The 20,290-nt window shown below is 42.8% G+C and overlaps 1 protein-coding gene across 1 annotated transcript in view; it reads right to left on the bottom strand.

Annotated features, from left to right (window-relative positions):
- The window catches only part of DGKH (diacylglycerol kinase eta), a 130,680-nt gene that overhangs the window by 43,142 nt on the left and 67,248 nt on the right, over positions 1-20,290 (bottom strand). The window contains exons 4-9 of the mRNA XM_058185182.1: positions 18,654-18,758; positions 18,214-18,346; positions 11,473-11,579; positions 9,043-9,168; positions 2,679-2,781; positions 472-634 (exon numbers count right to left, since the gene is read on the bottom strand). Coding sequence (XP_058041165.1) covers positions 472-634; positions 2,679-2,781; positions 9,043-9,168; positions 11,473-11,579; positions 18,214-18,346; positions 18,654-18,758 — 737 coding nt within the window. The remainder of the gene's footprint in view (positions 1-471; positions 635-2,678; positions 2,782-9,042; positions 9,169-11,472; positions 11,580-18,213; positions 18,347-18,653; positions 18,759-20,290) is intronic.

The raw sequence follows: 20,290 nt of genomic DNA, 5'->3' as shown, positions 1-20,290 counted from the left end.
GCACTACCTGACTCTGTAGTTTCATCCCCAAACCCCCAAAACTTTAACCTTAGACTGTCTACTTTTGACCCCACCCCGTTCCTAAGAGGTCTGTAAGGGCCGTGCATAAAAGCACTAACATGCCTACCGTCCCTGTCCTAATATTCCTTTTTTACTTACTCTTTTCATGTATCCAAATCATACTTTCACCTGTTATCTTATATATGATTGACAAATAAATAAATAATAAATAAAACTTGAAGATGCATGGACTTTCAACTCCCAGAATTCCCAAGCCAGCAGGAGGAATTCTGGGAGTTGGTCCACATTTCCTCAAGTTGCCAAGATTGGGAATCAACAATCTAGAATTCTAGGATGTATCTAGAATGAATTCAAGAACCTGCGTCTCTTGAATAATCCTAAAATGCATTCCTGCTAGTCGCCTTTCATTCCTTTCCCAAATAAACCTGGTTAGAAAGTAAACCGAGTTACCCTAAGTGGGGTCCCCCGTTCATTAAATCGAAAACCTGAGCTGGGTTTAGGGACTGCTTGAAGCGCCGGAGAAATTTCACGCCTTGGTTGTCTCCGCTCTTCGAATTCACAAAAACCAAGAGAGGACTGGCACAGCTGGGTGGACAGGTGGCTTTCCAGAAACCTGCATGAAAAATCAGAAAAAAAATAATATTAACCAGCCTAGACACTTTCCTAGTTCCGGCAAGGTTATCACAATTACAATCAAGAGGTTGTTAATGAATTTTGGACTCAGTTTTGAACAGAGGATTAAGGACTGTAACAAATAGTCTCAGAGAACGGAGACCAGAAGTTGGAAGGGACCTTGGGAGGTCTTCTAGTCCAAGGATCCCCAACCTTGGCAACTTTAAGCCTGGTGGACTTCAACTCCCAGAATTCCCCAGCCAGCAAAGCTGGCTGGGGTATTCTGGGAGTTGAAGTCCTCCAGGCTTAAAGTTGCCAAGGTTGGAGACCCCTCTTCTAGTCCAACCTTCTTCTCAAGCAGGAGATACCATTTCAGGAAGATGGCTGTCCAGTCTCTTCTTAAAAACTTCAGCGATGGAACGCCCACAACTTCTGGAGGCAAGCTGTTCCACTGATTAATTAACAAGAATAACAAAATAATAGACTGATTCAGCTGCATGTCAATCAATCAATCAATCAGACTAGAGCTAGAAGGGAGCTCTAGTGCAACCCCCTGCTCAAGCAGGAGATCTTATACCATTTCAGACAAATGGCTGTCCAATCTCTTCTTAAAAACCTCCAGTGTTGGAGCATTCACAACTTTCTGGAGGCCAGTTGTTCCACTGGTTAATTGTTCTCACTGTCAGGAAGTTTCTCCTTAGTTCTAAGTTGCTTCTCTCCTTGATGAGTTTCCACCTGTTGCTTCTTGTTCTACCCTCAGGTGCTTTGGAGAACAGCCCGACTCCCTCTTCTTTGGGGCAGCCCCTGAGATATTGGAAGACTGCTATCATGTCTCCCCTACTCCTTCTTTTCATTAAACAAGACATACCCAGTTCCAGCAACCTTTCAGGATATGTTTTAGCCTCCAGCCCCCTAATCCTCTTCGTTGCTCTTCTCTGCACTCTTTCTAGAGTCTCCACATCTTTTTTTCACATCTTGGCGACCAAAGCTGGAGGCGGTATTCAAAATCACAGTGCCTGTTTTGGGACTGGCATGAGTAGACATGCTTAGAGCTCATTTACTACCTCTAGGGAATTAGGAGTAGCCACCCAACCTTCACAGTACTACAAGTAGTTGCCAAGTTAGGACTGGTCCCTTAGCCCCATAGCGAACAGTGGGTTTGCTTAACGACTGTGGCTTTTGCTTTAACAACTGCCACGAAATATTTATTTATTTATTTATTTATTGTTTGAATTTATATACCGCCCTATCTCCCAAAGGACTCAGGGCGGTTCACAAATAGGTTGACTCCCCTCTTCTTTATAGCAGTCCCTCAAATATTGGAAGATTACTCGTGCTTCTTTTCATTAAATTAGACATACCCAATTCCAGCAACCATTCTTCATATGTATTAACTGCCAACCCCCTAAGTATCTTAGTTCTCTGCACTCTTTCCAAAGTCTCAACTTCTCTTTTGTATCGTGGTGACCAAAACTGGATGCAGTATTTCAAGGCATTAAAACTTAACTTAAAAGCGGTATTAAAACTCTTTTCTTTTCTGTCAATGAAGGCCAATATATTTTAGAACAGGGGTCTCCAACCTTGGCAACTTTAAGACTGGTGGACTTCAGCTCCCAGAATCCCTCAGCCAGCAAAGCTGGCTGAGGAATTCTGGGAGCTGAAGTCCACCAGTCTTAAAGTTGGCAAGGTTGGAGACCCCTGTTTTAGAACGTAGGAAATTCATTTCCGTGTTGGTTTGAATTTACGGCGGTCTGCCAGGCCTCTACAAATTGAAGCCTAATTAGAAGCATGAATCTGAGCGTTCGTATCTTAAGTGTCATTAATTCTCTTACATTCATTTACATGGAAATCGGCAAGAAATTCTCCTCCATAAAGTACTAAGACATTCACATTCTGCTTGAACTGCCTCCATCTCCCATCAAAGCTTTTCTGCCCTTTTGCAAACTGTCCCACACCGTTATCCATGTTACATACTGCGTGCATTCACAGTGCACAAATCCTACCTGTGATATACATCGTTGCATCTGCCATATCAACATACATACCGTCCGAATCTATGCTGTTCAGCGCTGTGGGTGGAATAATTGAGACTTTGCACTGCCCGAGGGGACACTTGCGCGGATACGAGTCTCGGCACGCCGTGTGCACCTGGAAACGGTTTTACAAAATAAAAACGGAGGAGCCGTGGATTATTAAAACGTTTACGAAACGGAGGTGATTTTTACGGTGAAAATTGCAAATCTGAATATAGGACGTCCTCGACGTACGACCGAAACTGAGCCCCAACATTTCTGTTGCTAAGTTTTTAAAGTGAGCTTTGCCCCATTGCACAACCTTTTCCACCACTGACTGAACAACTTCAGTTGGTAAGTTAGCTGCACCGTTGTGAAGTGACTCCCTTTGACTTTGGCTTGTCCGGAGTTCACAAAACGGGATCATGTGACCCACCTACCCGCTTAGGGGACAGTGCGACCATCATAAATGTGAACCAGTTGCCAAGCAACTGAATTCTGATAACGTGACCAGGCTCTATTGTGGTCATTAAGTGAGGATTAGGTATATTTCCAGAGACGGCCACTTCACTTCCACTTATGACTGTATGATTGTAACTTTGTTGCTTGTATCCTTATGATTGATATTGATTGTTTCCTGATTGCTTATAGAATAGAATAGAATAGAATAGAATAGAATAGAATAGAATAGAATAGAATAGAATAGAATAGAATAGAATAGAATAGAATAGAATTTTTTATTGGCCAAGTGTGATTGGACACACAAGGAATTTGTCTTGGTGCATATGCTCTCAGTGTACATAAAAGAAAAGATACGTTCATCAAGGTACAACATTTACAACACAATTGATGGCCAATATATCAATATAAATCATAAGGATTGCCAGCAACAAAGTTATAGTCATACAGTCATAAGTGGAAAGAGATTGGTGATGGGAACTATGAGACGATTAATAGTAGTGCAGATTTAGTAAATAGTTTGACAGTGTTGATGGAATTATTTGTTTAGCAGAGTGATGGCCTATTATTATTATTACTATCTTATTTGTACCCTGTGGCTATCATTAAGTGTTGTACCTTATGATTCTTGATGATCTTTTCTTTTATGTACACTGAGAGCATCTGCACCTAAGACAAATTCCTTGTGTGTCCAATCACATTTGGCCAATAAAGAATTCTATTCTATGCTATGCTATGCTATTCCATTCCATTTCCTCAACGCTGTCAAACTATTTACTAAGTTGTGAATGCTCCAACACTGGAAATTTTTAAGAAAATGTTGCATAACCATCTGTCTGAGATGGTGTAGGGTTTCCTGCCTGGGCAGGGGGTTGGACTAGAAGGCCTCCAAGGTCCCTTCCAACTCTGTTGTTGTTGTTGTTGTTGTTGTTATTATTAAGTCTGTGCTACTATTAATCTTCTCATTGTTCCCACCACCCATCTCCTTCCACTTATGACTGTATGACTGTAACTTTGCTGCTTGTATCCTTACTATTTATATTAATATTGATATTGTTTCCTGACTGCTTATTTGTACCCTATGACTATCATTGTTGTACCTTATGATTCTTGATGAAGGTATCTTTTCTTTTATGTACACTGAGAGCGTATGCACCAAAGACAAATTCCTTGTGTGTCCAATCACACTTGGCCAATAAAAAAAATTCTATTCTATGCTATTCCTTGCGTTGGTGTCATCTCACAATCTCTGTATTAGCAAAGGGTTCTTCATGCAGATGTCGAAATGCAGCTGTTTCCAAAGCAAAAGAGCTGTCTATTTTTCTACGTTTTTCTAAAATAAAAATATGATTCCAGCCACCCACCCCATTCCAGGCCGATTTGGGTGTTCCACGGCTGCAGATGGTGCTTCTCTGGGACCAGGAGGGATTTTCTTTGTGACACTCCACAAAACATGGCCATGTTTCCTGTCTCCAAAGTTGCCTGAATCAAACTTTCTTTGGGCAGGTGCAAAACCCATTTGTGAAGCTGAGCAGACCACACAACGAAGGTTTCCCTCCCGCCCCCCAAAAAAACACTTTATATTTACTTTGAATCTGTAAGCAAAACCAAGTGATATGGAATCTTATATTTGCTTTTTGCTACAAAATTCAGAGCAAAGGGCCAGACCTTCCGGCTCCCTCCTTAAATTCATTCAATTATTGTTCAGCGTTCCATCGTGAACGGCTCTTTGATGTTAGTCCTCGACTTACAACAGTTCGTTTAGTGACCGTTCAAAGTTACAACGACCCTGGAGGAAAAAAAGGGACTTAGGACCGTTTTCCCATACTTACGACCGTTGCAGCCTCCCCCGGGGGTCACGTGCTTTAAATTCAGATGCTTGGCACGCTGACTCACATTTACGACGGTCGTAGTGTCGCCTTTGAGACCTTCTGACAAGCCAATCAACAGGGAAGCCGGATTCGCTTAACGTAGATACACGCCAGTTGCCAAGTGTCTGAATTTTGATCGTGTGAGCATGGGGATACTAAAACTGTCATAAGTACACGCCAGTTGCCCAGCACCTGAATTTTGATCACGGTTTCCTGGGATGCGACAACAGTTGTAAGTGTGAAAAATGGTCCTAAGACACTTTTTTCGCCGCCGTTGTGAATTCTTTTTTTTTTTTAACTGTTTATTTCTATATTTTCACATTGCATATATAAGTGCTTAGTGAACAGCGTTTTGTCCAGATCAGTGGCGGGATTTAAGTGAGCGCAGTCTCCCCTAAGCAAGGCCAAAGTCGTATATTCTCACAATGTACAGGTAATCCTCGACTTATGACCGCAACAAAGCCCAGAATTTATGTCTTGCTAAGCGAGACATTTGCTAAGTGAGTTTTGCTCCATTTTACGACCTTTCTTGCCACGGTTCTCACGTGATTTTTTTTTTAGAATAGAATAGAATAGAATTTTTTATTGGCCAAGTGTGATTGGACACACAAGGAATTTGTCTTGGTGCATATGCTCTCAGTGTACATAAAAGAAAAGATACGTTCATCAAGGTACAACATTTACAACACAATTGATGATCAATATATCAATATAAATCATAAGGATTGCCAGCAACAAGTTATAGTCATACAGTCATAAGTGGAAAGAGATTGGTGATGGGAACGATGAGAAGATTAATAGTAGTGCAGATTCAGTAAATAGTCTGACAGTGTTGATGGAATTATTTGTTTAGCAGAGTGATGGCCTTCGGGAAAAAAACTGTTCTTGTGTCTAGTTGTTCTGGTGTGCAGTGCTCTATAGCGTCGTTTTGAGGGTAGGAGTTGAAACAGTTTATGTCCAGGATGTGAGGGATCTGCAAATATTTTCACGGCCCTCTTCTTGATTCGTGCAGTATACAGGTCCTCCATGGAAGGCAGGTTGGTAGCAATTATTTTAATTTGCATTTCTATCCCGCCCTTCTCCAAAGACTCAGGGCGGCTTACACAGCGTTAAGCAATAGTCTTCATCCATTTGTATATTGTATACAAAGTCAACTTTTATTGCCCCCAACAATCTGGGTCCTCATTTGACCTCCCTTATAAAGGATGGAAGGCTGAGTCAACCTTGGGCCTGGTGGGACTAGAACCTGCAGTAATTGCAAGCAGCTGTGTTAATAACAGACTGTCTTAGCAGTCTGAGCCACCAGAGGCCCTGCGAATCATCGCAGTTGTGAAATTAAGTCACTCAGCTGTTAAGCGAACCCGGTTTCCTCATTGACTTTGCTTGTCCAAAGAGAATCATGCCACCGTCGTAAATATGAATCAGTTGACAAACGTCTGAATTCTGATCACGTGACCCTAGGGATGTTGCAGCGGTCGCGAGTGTGAAAAACGGTCATAAGTCACTTTTTTCGACGCCGTTGCTAACTTTGAACGGTCACTAAATGAACCGTTGTAAGTCGAGGACCATCTGTATTTAGAAAGATCCATCTGGAATCTCATCACAGAGGGGAAAAAATATGATATATATTTTTTTTTATCTGAAGCTGTTTTTACCCAGTTCAAATCGGGCATATCTGTTCAAATTTTACGTAGCAAAATGCATTACCCACTAAAAAGTGGGGGGGGGATTTTGGTGGGTTTGCAGAAATTTGAAGGTGGGACCAAACAAAATAATTGTTAGGGGGAAAAAAAGAAACGTTCCATTGTAATTGAAAGAGTACTTATATTATGAGAAGGAAAAGAGTTGATACGAATAAGACGGCTTAAACAGAACGTGTGGAATCATAAACGCGAGTTCTTCAAGCAGTAACTTCAAAAAAAAAAATCTTGCTCAGTTTATATATTTTGACTTATCCTAGAAGTATAAAAAACAATATACCTAAAGCCAATTTTAACGTACTAATCAAAACTGAAATCTTAAAAAAAATAATCCATTAGCAATTAGAAAAGCACGAGTTGTCCCTAATTCAATAAACAGCTATTTATCTTGCCTGTTTTGATTTTCCAAAAGTAATAAAAAGGATACGAAGTAGAAAACAGAAGTCCAGTTAAACAAATTTCAGGTTGCAGGTCCATTTGTTTAGGCTTCAATGTCTGATTGCTTTTAATTATAAGTAAGCTGTTTGGTTTGATCCGGGGAGAAAAACATGCTTAAAAATTATAAATCAAGCCAATATGGAATCAAATTAAATTAAATGAGATTAAAGTAATTGGGCTAACGGTGAGGAATGGCAGAGAAACTTAAAAGGAAACCAGACAGCTGACAGGCTTGGAAGCAGAAGCTCTGGCTAGTAGCTTCCATCCAAGTTATAAATAAACAATTTATTATAACATCTGAAGGTTCATCCAGAGTTTCTTTTGCTATTTTCTTTATTAAAAGCATTTAATAAACAGTCCTTCAAAAACGCAGGAAACGGATGAGAGTTGAAGCATAAGAGTCAATGAGTTGATCAGATCAATTTTGATAAATCAGGTCTTCATAAATAAGCTTAGTCTTAACTTACAGCCAGTGACAATAGCATGAAAAAGGGGACCTATGGCCGTTTTCACACTTACGACCGTTGCAGCATTCCCCTGGTCAGTGATCAAAATTCAGAGGCTTGGCAACTGGCATGTACTTATGACAGTTGCAGTGTCCCGGGGTCTCATGATCCCCTTTTGCAAACTTCTGACAAGCAAAATCCATGGAAGGCTGGATTCACTTAACAACCGTGTTCCTACCTTAACAAATGCAGTGATTTGCTCAAGAACAGTGGCGAGAAGAGTCGCAAAATGAGGCAAAATTCATTTAACCACGGTCTCGCTTAGCAACGGAAATTTCAGGCTCAATTGTTCTCATAAGACGAGGACTACCTGTGCCTTTTAAGCTGCAGAAACTTAAGCAGTCAGGAGTAGGTTCCTAGCAACCACAAATGAACCCTCAATGAGAACTGGCAACATGCATATTTCAGTTAAGTTTCCCCTCTGTGCCATTAACACCAACAGAGTTGCAACGGATAATGTAGTGCCTTTTTAGGAAGTAGAGAGATTTAGACAAATCTACGCTCAGTGTAGACAGTGAGTGTAAATTCCATAATTAACTGGAGGGTGAAAGCAGTTATGATGATAGTCCCCAACACTGATGATGTTACCTAGCTGGGAAACATCATCACTGATAGGGACTGATCATCCAGGACATAAACTGTCATAAACATAAACATATCCAGGACATAAACATAAACATCCTGGACATAAACTGTTTCAACTCCTACCCTCAAAACGACGGTATAGAGCACTCCACACCAGAACAACTAGACACAAGGACAGTTTCTTCCCGAAGGCCATCACTCTGCTAAAGAAATCATTCCCTCAACACTGTCAGACTATTTACTGAATCTGCACTACTTTTAAGCTTCTCATAGTTCCCATCACCAATCTCTTTCCACTTATGACTGTATGACTGTAACTTTGTTACTGGCAATCCTTATGATTTATATTGATATATTGACCATCAATTGTGTTGTAAATGTTGTACCTTGATGAACGTATCTTTTCTTTTATGTACACTGAGAGCATATGCACCAAGACAAATTCCTTGTGTGTCCAATCACACTTGGCCAATAAAAATTCTATTCTATTCTATTCTATTCTATTCTATTCTATTCTATTCTATTCTATTCATTCCAATATTCTATTCTATTCTATTCATTCCAATATTCTATTCTATTCTATTCTATTCTATTCTATTCTATTCTATTCTATTCTATTCTAATGAAACGCCCCAAAGACACCATAGTCACAAACAAGTGCACTGGAGTCCCATTCCTGTTGTGTGTGTGCTTTGACACCCATAAAAAGGTTCAAACACACAACCACAATCGTCACTGTGATTCTTTTATCACCACCACTGCTCTGCAGAGGTCCATGCTGTTTGGTCAGCTTCTTGTCGCAATCCCGAAGGGCGACTCACCCACCGTCCAGACTTACCATTGTCTTACACCACAGGCACTTCCAATCTTGTAGGCGGAGAACACTGCCACAGGTTTTGTCGCACACCGCACATTTGGCACTGACCGGAAGATTGCCTTCTAACCACTGATGAGGCATGGCTACCTAGAGTGGAGGTTTATTGGGGGTCAACGGGGAGGAGAAAGAAGAGAGTTCAACTTCCATCCCTTTTGACTTCAATCTCATCAACGCTAGAGGTGGGATTGGTTGGTCTGTCTTCATACTACTCAACTCTGACCCGAAGAGGTCCACTCGCAAGGGACCTTATTCCTGTGTTTTTCCTTCATTGGGGTCATCCTTCTCTCCCAAAAAGTAAAAGGAGCCCTATTGGTGCAGTTAGAAACCAGAGGATCATGAGTTCTAGTTTACCCTTAGACAAGAAAACTGGCTGGGTGACTTGAGCTCAATCGAACTCACTGGGGGAAAGAGGACGCAGGGATATCATGTACTCAGCCTTGAGTTGTACAAAAAAGATTTGGGGTACAAATTGATTAAGAGGATGAGGACAAAATTAAGACCTAGGTTGAGCTGAGGTTGTTGCAGCCCACCAGCAGCCAGCTGAGCTGGCAGCAGATTCAGACAGTGAGGAGGTTGGGGAGGAACGTGGGCCAGTCCTGGAGTCTGGGGAAGGCTCAGATGAGGACTCTGCATCGGAGGCAGAGAGGGGGCCAGGGCCATCTGGTAGTTCTTTGCTGCCTCTGGAATCTCCGGAGTCTGACAACAACGAGGCAGAAGAACAGCATGAGCCTGTTCCCAGTGTGCACATGCGCAGAGCTGCCAGGAGACAGGAACAATTAAGGAAAAAAGGGTTGACTTGGGAGTGAGGCTTGAAGATGATTGGCCCCACCCATAAGACATAAAAGAGAAGTGAACGGGACATGAACTTTTGCAGAAAGCAATTCGTTCATCTGGCTGATTCAAGATTTGAAACTTCTGTTTGTGACTCTGTGCCAAGTTTGGCCTTGCCCTGCGTCTGGAAATTAGCTTTCTCGCAGCATTCCATATGAGATAGGTGGGTGTTGATAACCTTCCTCTGAAAGACTGTTTATCAAGCCTTGAGGACTGTAAATGAAAGTAATTTATAGCTATATGAATTAAAGAGGTTTGCAGGGACTAAGTTTGTGCTGTTTAATTTCTAAGGAAGCTTAGGTAAGAACAGAGGTTGAAAGTCAGAGTGAGGTTGACGATGAGGATGTTGAGGTTGAGGTTGAGACTGAGGTTGAGAATGATATTGAGGGTGAGAATGAAAATGAATGTTGAGATTGAGATTGAGGATGAGGGTCAAGTTGAGGTTGAGGATGAGGTTGAGATTGAGGGTGAGGATGAAAATGAATGTTGAGGTTGAGAGTGAGTATGAGAGTCAAGTTGAGGTTGAGGATGAGGTTGAGGTTGAGAATGAGTGAGGGTGAGGATGAAAATGAATGTTGAGATTGAGAGTGAGGATGAGGGTCAAGTTGAGGTTGAGGATGAGGTTGAGGTTGAGGTTGAGAATGAGATTGAGGGTGAGGATGAAAATGAATGTTGAGATTGAGAGCGAGGATGAGGGTCAAGTTGAGGTTGAGGATGAGGTTGAGATTGAGGGTGAGGATGAAAATGAATTTTGAGATTGAGAGTGAGGGATGAGGGTCAAGTTGAGGTTGAGGATGAGGGTGAGGTTGAGAATGAGATTGAGGGTGAGAATAAAAATGAACGTTGAGATTGAGAGTGAAGATGAGGGTCAAGTTGAGGTTGAGGATGAGGTTGAGATTGAGGGTGAGAATGAAATGAATGTTGAGATTGAGAGTGAGGATGAGGGTCAAGTTGAGGTTGAGGATGAGGTTGAGATTGAGGATGAGGATGAAAATGATGTTGAGGGTGAGGGTGAGGGTGAGGATGAAGTTGAGACAGATTGAAGATGAGGAATGTAGACGAGGATGCAATGAGGTTGAGGTTGTGGTTGAGAATAAGGTTGAAGATGAGGATGATCCCAAGGATTTCCACCACACTTCAAAGATGGCTGGAAGAAGAGCTACTGTATTTCTTCAGAAGCTGAGGAGATACCCTCAGCATTTCACTGGTGGCATTGTTCAGCTGCTCATTCTCAATCCTTGGCCACTATTGTTCTTGTTTCACAACTACAAGACCAGGTGGCATATCGGTTCTAAAATCTGGCCATTTTCTGCAGCTGGGAATGAAGTTATTGTAGACACCTCCCATCCTGCTAGAAACAAATCTGTAGCTCCCCGGGGCCTACTTGAAAATAGTCCAAGGTCTTCTTGGTCATAGAGTTACATACTTAATTCAACAGGACATCATGTGCTAAAAACATGTTTGTTAGACAGAACCCACAGCTAGCTGCAATTCACCCTACTTAATGGTTATTGCGGGCTCTTGTTTTCAACAAAAACCTGAAGAATAGGATTTACTTACACCATCTTCATCCTCAATGATATCTCTTCCAATTGAAGTCAACGTTGTCCATTTGCAATTATTTATTGCCCGAACGGCACATCTTTTGTGAGCCTTGAACTTGCATACTAGGAGAAAGGAATAAATATATATATATATCAGTAAGCTCAATCTGCCCAAGGAGCTGCTGATTCAGTTCCACAGAGGAATTATGGAGTCTGTCATCTGCACCTCTATAACTGACTGGTTTGGTTCTGCAACCCAACAAGACAGACACGGACTTCAGAGGATCATGAGAACTGCAGAACAAAACAATGGCTACCAACCTGCCTTCCATTGAGGACCTGTATACTGCACGAATCAAGAAGAGGGCTGGGAAAATATTTACAGACCCCTCACATCCAGGACATAAACTGTTTCAACTCCTACCCTCAAAATGACGCTATAGAGCACTGCACACCAGAACAACTAGACACAAGAACAGTTTCTTCCCGAAGGCCATCACTCTGCTAAACAAATAATTCCATCAACACTGTCAGACTATTTACTGAATCTGCACTACTATTAATCTTCTCATCGTTCCCATCACCAATCTCTTTCCACTTATGACTGTATGACTGTAACTTTGTTGCTGGCAATCCTTATGATTTATATTGATATATTGACCATCATTTGTGTTGTAAATGTTGTACCTTGATGAAGGTATCTTTTATTTTATGTACACTGAGAGCATACGCACCAAGACAAATTCCTTGTGTGTCCAATCACACTTGGCCAATAAAAAGTTCTATTCTATTCTACTCTATATACATAGGTTCCTGAAAACATAATTCCTTCATGGTCACAAAATCTATCTTAACCAAATGACCATTTATGGAGAAAGTTCAAACTTCGCCAAATTACAGATAGTCCTCAACTTACAATTGGTCGCTTAACAACTGTTCAAACTTACGGTGGACCTTCCCAGAGCTACTTGCAACCTGTTTTCCTAGTTAAGATGGTTGCACAAAGACACACAATGTCAGGAGAATCAAGACCACACGTTAAGTTCCATTGAAGCTGATTTATTGCTCATGTCTACATCAGACGTGGGCTTCACATACTGTAACCGGTTCACCCAGCACCAGAATTGTGAGCGTGCGCACAATTCACTTTGCTCACATACGCACCAGCTGTGCATGCATGCAGCATCAAACAACACGGCAATTCACTTGCGTGAACATCCGTACACGCGTGTTGCGTCAAAAACACAGTGATATAGGACGGGATTGCTCATCCGCAGGCCGCCACTAGCGGTTCTCCTGAACCGGTCCGAACCGGCTAAATCACACCACTGGTCTACATACAAGATTCTAGTCAATTAACGGTCAGTCTAAATTGGCGATAAGAGTTAATGGTATTGAAAAAAAGTTGGACTGACTGATTGCAACAACAAAATGACTTCAGGTTGGTTCCTCTCTCTCTTTTTTTTTTTATTTGCATTTATATCCCGCCCTTCTCCGAAGACTCAGGGCGGCTTACACTATGTCAAGCAATAGTCTTCATCCATTTGTATATTATATACAAAGTCAACTTATTGCCCCCAACAATCTGGGTCCTCATTTTACCTACCTTATAAAGGATGGAAGGCTGAGTCAACCTTGGGCCTGGTGGGACTTGAACCTGCAGTAATTGCAGGCAGCTGCTGTTAATAACAGACTGCATTAGTCTGTTGAGCCACCAGAGGCCCTTGACTCCACCTCCAAGCTCTGCCTCTCTTTCTCCTAAATACACATACACACAGATACATACACACTCTTATGGCCGTTTGCACCATCCTGAGTTCTTATGGCCACAGTTTGCGATGTTTTTTTTAACAGATTCTGTCATTGACTTCCAGTTTCTGGCAAAAATACAACTATAGGGGGAAACGGATTTGCTTAACAACCAGGGCACTCGCGTAAATGATCAGGTTCGGTCACACGATGCTTCAACTTACAACTGCAAGGAGTTAGAATTGTAATTCCAGTCTCAATTATAGTCATAAGTCGAAGTCCATCTGTCGCTCTCTCAGGCATTCATCGTATCGTACAGTTTAACTTCCAGATTCCCGATCATCTTTGTTGCTCTTCTCTGCATTCTTTCTAGGGCTAAGGCATCTACTTTGTATCGTGGTGACATCGTTCTGTGGACAGCTACTCCGGCATTAGTCCTTAAGCGGAAAGTTATGGCCGAGTTCTCAAAAAGGGCCAAGTTGAGGTTGAGATTGAGATTGAGGTGAGAATAAAAATGAACGTTGAGATTGAGGTGAGGTTGAGACTGAGGTTGAGACTGAGGTTGAGACTGAGGTTGAGATTGAGAGTGAAGATGAGGATGATCCCAAGGATTTCCACCACACTTCAAAGATGGCTGGAAGAAGAGCTACTGTATTTCTTCAGAAGCTGAGGAGATACCCTCAGCATTTCACTGGTGGCATTGTTCAGCTGCTCATTCTCAATCCTTGGCCACTATTGTTTTTGTTTCACAACTACAAGACCAGGTGGCATATCGGTTCTAAAATCTGGCCATTCTCTGCAGCTGGGAATGAAGTTATTGTAGACACCTCCCATCCTGCTAGAAACAAATCTGTAGCTCCCCGGGGCCTACTTGAAAATAGTCCAAGGTCTTCTTGGTCATAGAGTTACATACTTAATTCAACAGGACATCATGTGCTAAAAACATGTTTGTTAGACAGAACCCACAGCTAGCTGCAATTCACCCTACTTAATGGTTATTGCGGGCTCTTGTTTTCAACAACAAAATGACTTCAGGTTGGTTCCTCTCTCTTTTTTTTTATTTGCATTTATATCCCGCCCTTCTCCGAAGACTCAGGGCGGCTTACACTATGTCAAGCAATAGTCTTCATCCATTTGTATATTATATACAAAGTCAACTTATTGCCCCCAACAATCTGGGTCCTCATTTTACCTACCTTATAAAGGATGGAAGGCTGAGTCAACCTTGGGCCTGGTGGGACTTGAACCTGCAGTAATTGCAGGCAGCTGCTGTTAATAACAGACTGCATTAGTCTGTTGAGCCACCAGAGGCCCTTGACTCCACCTCCAAGTTCTGCCTCTCTTTCTCCTAAATACACATACGCACAGATACATACACACTCTTACGGCCATTTGCACCATCCTGAGTTCTTATGGCCACAGTTTGCGATGTTTTTTTTAACAGATTCTGTCACTGACTTCCAGTTTCTGGCAAAAATACAACTATAGGGGGAAACGGATTTGCTTAACAACCAGGGCACTCGCGTAAACGATCAGGTTCGGTCACACGATGCTTCAACTTACAACTGCAATGAGTTAGAATTGTAATTCCAGTCTCAATTATAGTCATAAGTCGAAGTCCATCTGTCGCTCCCTCAGGCATTCATCGTATCGTAGAGTTTAGCTTCTGGATTCCCGATCATCTTTGTTGCTCTTCTCTGCATTCTTTCTAGGGCTTAGGCATCTACTTTGTATCACGGTGACATCGTTCTGTGGACAGCTACTCCGGCATTAGTCCTTAAGCGGAAAGTTATGGCCGAGGTCTCAAAAAGGGCCAAGCTATCTGTCATTGCACGGGGACGCGATGGCTCAGCAGTTAAAAACGCTGAGCATGTCAGCTTTCCTGCTGACACAGCCCGGGTTCGAGACCCGAGCACCACACAAAGGGGTGATCTCCCGTTCCTTGCTCCAGCTCCTGCCCACCTAGCAGTTCAAAAGCATGAAAATGCAAGTAGAAAAATAGGTACCACTTTGGTGGGAAGGTAACAGCGTTCTGTGCTTCTTGGCATATAATCATGCTGGCCACAAGACCACAGAAAACGTTTTTGGACAACGCTGACTTCCTCGGCTAAGAAACAGAGGTGAGCATAGTCGTCCAGTCGTGTCCGTAGAATCGGACACGACTGGACAGGGGAAAGCCTTATCTTTTGTTGTTATCAATGCCATGTGTTCCCCGAGCAAAATCCATGGTACCGGATCTATTCAGTCCTGTTTAGGCATAAATATCACACACACACAAAAGAGTGGCTGCTAGACAGTCTCTTCGTAAGACACCTTATGAAGCCAAGATGCATAGCATCTGCACTCTTAAATAAACAAGGGCGGTAAACCACTTCAAATCTTAGCCAAGTCTTGGATAATTATTATTTATCATAATGAAAGCCGTGTTGCTTGCAAGCTTTCACTGCGCGATTCAGCACCGCAGAAGTTTTGAGTTGGTAGCATTCCAGGAACAGCTGTTTCTCCAAATGCCTTTGTTGGTTCCAAAGAAAGAAACGCAAAAACATTAATCTGACGAGATCCAAGTCCTACCACTTGTTAGTTTTAACATGTCAGGAAGCGTAACAGTTGCCTGAGCATATTATTTAGTTTCCAGTAATATGGATAACTGGGTTTTAAAAACCCTGCCGATAGAATTTAAGACTTGTAGACGGAATGATCAAGACATTCATTTAAGGAGAAACTTACTAACAGTGAGGACAACTAACCAGTGGAACGGCATGACTCCAGAAGTTGGGGGTGCTTCATTACTGGAGGTCTTCAAGAAACGATTGTGGACAGCCACTTGTCTGGAATAGTATAGGGCCGTGATGGCGAACCTATGGCACAGGTGGCACGCGGAGCCATATCTGTGGGCACGTGAGCATTGCCCTAGTTTAGCTCCATCGCGCATGCACACGCTGGCCAGCTGATTTTGAGGCATTCCGGGCCCACCGGGAGTCAGGAAAAAGACCGTTTCCAACCTCCGGAGGGCCTCAGGGGGATGGAGAAGACTGTTTTCGCCCTCCCCAGGCTCCAGGAAAGCTTCTGGAGCCTGAGAAGGGTGAAAAACGGGCCTACCAGGCCCACCGGTAACCTTTTTGTCATTGCGTGCCAAAAGTGGGGGGAGCGCAAGAGGGTCCCACGGGGGGAGAGGGGGCATGGAGGGGCATTAAATTATGGGTGTGGGCACACGCCCCCATAACCTCCTCGCGTGACCCCCGCTTTTGGCATGTGACAGCAAAACGGTTAGCCATCACTGGTATAGGGTCTCCTTGAGTAGGGGTTGGACCAGAAGACCTCCAAGGTCTCTTTCAACTGTTGCTCTACGTTCCAAGAATCCAACATCATGAGTCAAAGTCTTGTCAGTATTAGCGTCCAAACTCTGTGAACTGGGGTGACATGATAGCCATGTTCCAATGTTTGAGGAGCTGCCACAAAGAAGAGGGGTTCGACCTACTTTCCAAAGGGCCTGAAATCAATCACACAGCTGAACAGAGATAGCACCAACCCTCAGCCAACCCAGTCAAGCTGCCGCAACCAGCATTTCACCACCCAGTGACCCTCACCTGACATGACCTCCCTATCACAAGACCCATCACAAGATCTTCATTTGACATGTCTCCCACTTCAAGACCCATCACAAAACCCTCAGCTGATGCGACCTCCCCATTGTAAGACCTTCACCTGATGTGACCCCACCTGACCCATCACAAGACCCTCACCTGACTTGACTTCACCATCACAAGTCCCATCACAACCCTTGCCTGATGTGACCCACACCTGACCCATCTCAAGACCCAGCACAAAACCCTCACCTGATATGGAAACAGACATCTCTTAAACTCCATTGAAGATGTTACCTAGCCTGGTAACGAAACGTTTGGAAACCAACCCACAAGCACAGAGAACGAACCTCCACCCTCACTCTTCGTTCAATCAACCGATAGGCATAATAACCTACATTTAATCAATGCCCTGACCCCAGCTAGTGCAGGTTCTCTTCCTTCTCGTGTTCCATAAAACAAATTGCAAGGGCCTCTCCCAAATCAGGTTTGAGCATGTCGCGTGAATTTTGTTATTAGCCAAAAAAGCCGAACAAATCAGAGCGGTTGCAATAGCAGTTTTGCTTCAAAGCTGCAAGACCACCATTCATCTGATGAGCGGAAAAGTCTAAACCAGGCACCAGGCACCTCGACTTTATGACTAGGAAACCAAAATCCCTAAGTTGTAAGTCAAGGAACGTCTGTTAACGTGTAGCCTAGAAAAGGGATCTCCAACCTTGGTCCCTTTAAGACTTGTGGACTTCAACTCCCAGAGTCCCTCTGGCTGAGGAACTCTAAGAGTTGAAGTCCACAAGTCTTAAAGGGACCAAAGCTGGAGACCCCTGGATTGGATAGCCATTTGCCCAGAATGGTATAGGGCAAGCGTATCAAACACGATTTCATTGAGGACCGCATCAGGGTTGTGTTTGATCTGGCGGCAGGGTGGGGAGGGGGACATGGCCAGGATGTCACTCATTGAGGCTCTATTTTCAGCCATGAAGACCTCCTGCAGCCCTCTGTCAATGAAAACGGAGCCTGGGAGCCCTGTCTCCCACCCCGAGTTCCATTTTTGCTCGCAGAGGCACTGCGGGCTGGATCTATGCATCTTGTGGGCTGGATTTGACCCATGGGCCTTGAGTTTTTCACCCCTGGTATTGGGTCTCGCGTTGGACTAGAACAGGGGTCTCCAACCGTGTTCTTGTTCAAGCTTTTGCTGGCTGAGGAACTCTGGGAGTTGAAGTCCACAAGTCTTAAAGGGACCAAGGTTGGAGACCCCTGGCCTAAAAGCAAATCAGCAAATCAGCAAACGGCAATGCGTCTCGGAAATACAGATTCATTAACCGGTTAATGAAAACATGGCCCAATTCTTCAGGATATAAAAAGAAAGACGGGAGCCGTACTTTGCATTTTCACGCTAAATGATGATTCAGAGGGGACCGATTTACCTTCGCAAGACAAACCGTGGGAAGTGACTCCAGATAAACTCTCACGGCAGACGTTGCAGAACGTGGGCCTGGCGTGGGAACAAGCATACCAGTTGTGCATCCCTGAGAAATGTTCCACGTTAAACTGAGCTGCCTGATAAAAAAGATTAAAGACAGATTTCCAAGTATGACACATCCCAGGGGTTCCAATCGCCACATTTTGGAGAAGTTCACCTTTCAAGCAAACCAACCAACCAACCAAATAAAACCCCAAGACATGTGTTCTTTCAAAGCAAAAAAAAAAAAAACCCAGAACAGGCTAAATATAAACCTCCAATCGATGCTCAGCTTGGTCTTCGTGGATTTATTAAGAACATGGACATTTTCTTTTTCTATTTTCTGCAGTTTGATAAATAGACAATCCCGATTTTTTTTTAAAAAAAAAATTGTCTCAAGCTTACCTCATAATGTTCTCGGGACTGGACAGACTTGAGCGAACTAATCCAGTCTTCCATCTCTTTCCTGTTCTCCGCACACAATATCAACCTCCGAAACGGGGTGATTATCTGAAAACAATCGCTTAGGTTAGGATTATAAATTGCTAAAGGGAAAGCAGATCCAAAGAGAACGTAAGAATTAAAAAAAACCTTCCTTTTATCTGACACATAAATGAGAACATTTCTCTCCCTCACCATTGGAAGAGCAAGTTAACCCAGCAGCCACAATACTCAAAATAAAGATTTCGTTTCTGCGTATTTCAGAACAAAATCATATATCCTCCACTAGATTTGAACACGCCCAGAAGGAAAATCAGAATGTGCTCCGAATTTGTTTTAAAACGCACCCAGAAGTTTATACCTTAGTAACAATGATGGTTGAGAAAGATAAACCTTTCCTGACATCCTGCATTTGACAAGTATACAATTAATCTAAGTATTCGTGTAATCAGATATTGTCGTGCTCACCAAAAACGCAGCACAACTTGGCAGACGGGGAAAGCTGTCCATTATCTGAGTTGAACGACATTCCCATTCAGATGGGTCCCCCTGCCAATCTTAAATTCAAACATAATTTCCTCCATTTGAAATTCCTCAGGGTTATTAAAACGAAGACAAAACAATATAGTGTATACCCCTCCGACTTCTGAGAAGCAGCAGGTTTAAGGACGTGAAGCAAGGAACCTATTTTCCCATCCTGGTTAGATTCTGTCGCTTGCTGTATCTTTCTACCTTTCTGGAGACCTCATTTCGGAAAGCTTAAACGATGCCATAATCTATTTATAATCACTAGAACGCGATTCCAGAATCTGAATTTCCGCGTAAAGACCCATTAGAAAAAGGGTCTAATTTGATAAGCCTGGTTTAGCGTCTTGCAAAAATAGGAGATTTTCCTGGGCACGACTTACCCGGTCTTCTTGGCAGTGTGTTCAGTTTTTGCTGCTCTGAACAAATGGCACTAACACATCAAGCAAGCTCACTCAGTCCACACACACACAGACACACAAACACACACACACAGCCCCAGAATCACGTGGGAAATTAGCAGAAACTCCGGAGGATTTTCATATAAACAAACAGAAAAATCTTTTTCCATCCTTCTCTTTCTTGTTCCGTTCATATCCTTGGTATCCGCGGTAGGGAATATCATTATACAGGGGGATACAAAATAAAGCTGTCAGAACAGGTCTTTTTTTTTTATTTTAAAGTACAGGTAGTCCTCAACGTACGACCGCAATTGAGCCCCAAATTTGTTTTAAAACGCACCCAGAAGTTTATACCTTAGTAACAATGATGGTTGAGAAAGATAAACCTTTCCTGACATCCTGCATTTGACAAGTATACAATTAATCTAAGTATTCGTGTAATCAGATATTGTCGTGCTCACCAAAAACGCAGCACAACTTGGCAGACGGGGAAAGCTGTCCATTATCTGAGTTGAACGACATTCCCATTCAGATGGGTCCCCCTGCCAATCTTAAATTCAAACATAATTTCCTCCATTTGAAATTCCTCAGGGTTATTAAAATGAAGACAAAACAATATAGTGTATACCCCTCCGACTTCTGAGAAGCAGCAGGTTTAAGGACGTGAAGCAAGGA

The sequence above is a fragment of the Ahaetulla prasina genome, chromosome 5 (genome assembly GCF_028640845.1).
Source record: "Ahaetulla prasina isolate Xishuangbanna chromosome 5, ASM2864084v1, whole genome shotgun sequence".
Taxonomy (NCBI): Eukaryota; Metazoa; Chordata; class Lepidosauria; order Squamata; family Colubridae; genus Ahaetulla; species Ahaetulla prasina.
Note: the sequence above shows the minus strand (reverse complement) of the source record. Positions and strands in the feature narration are given on the sequence as shown.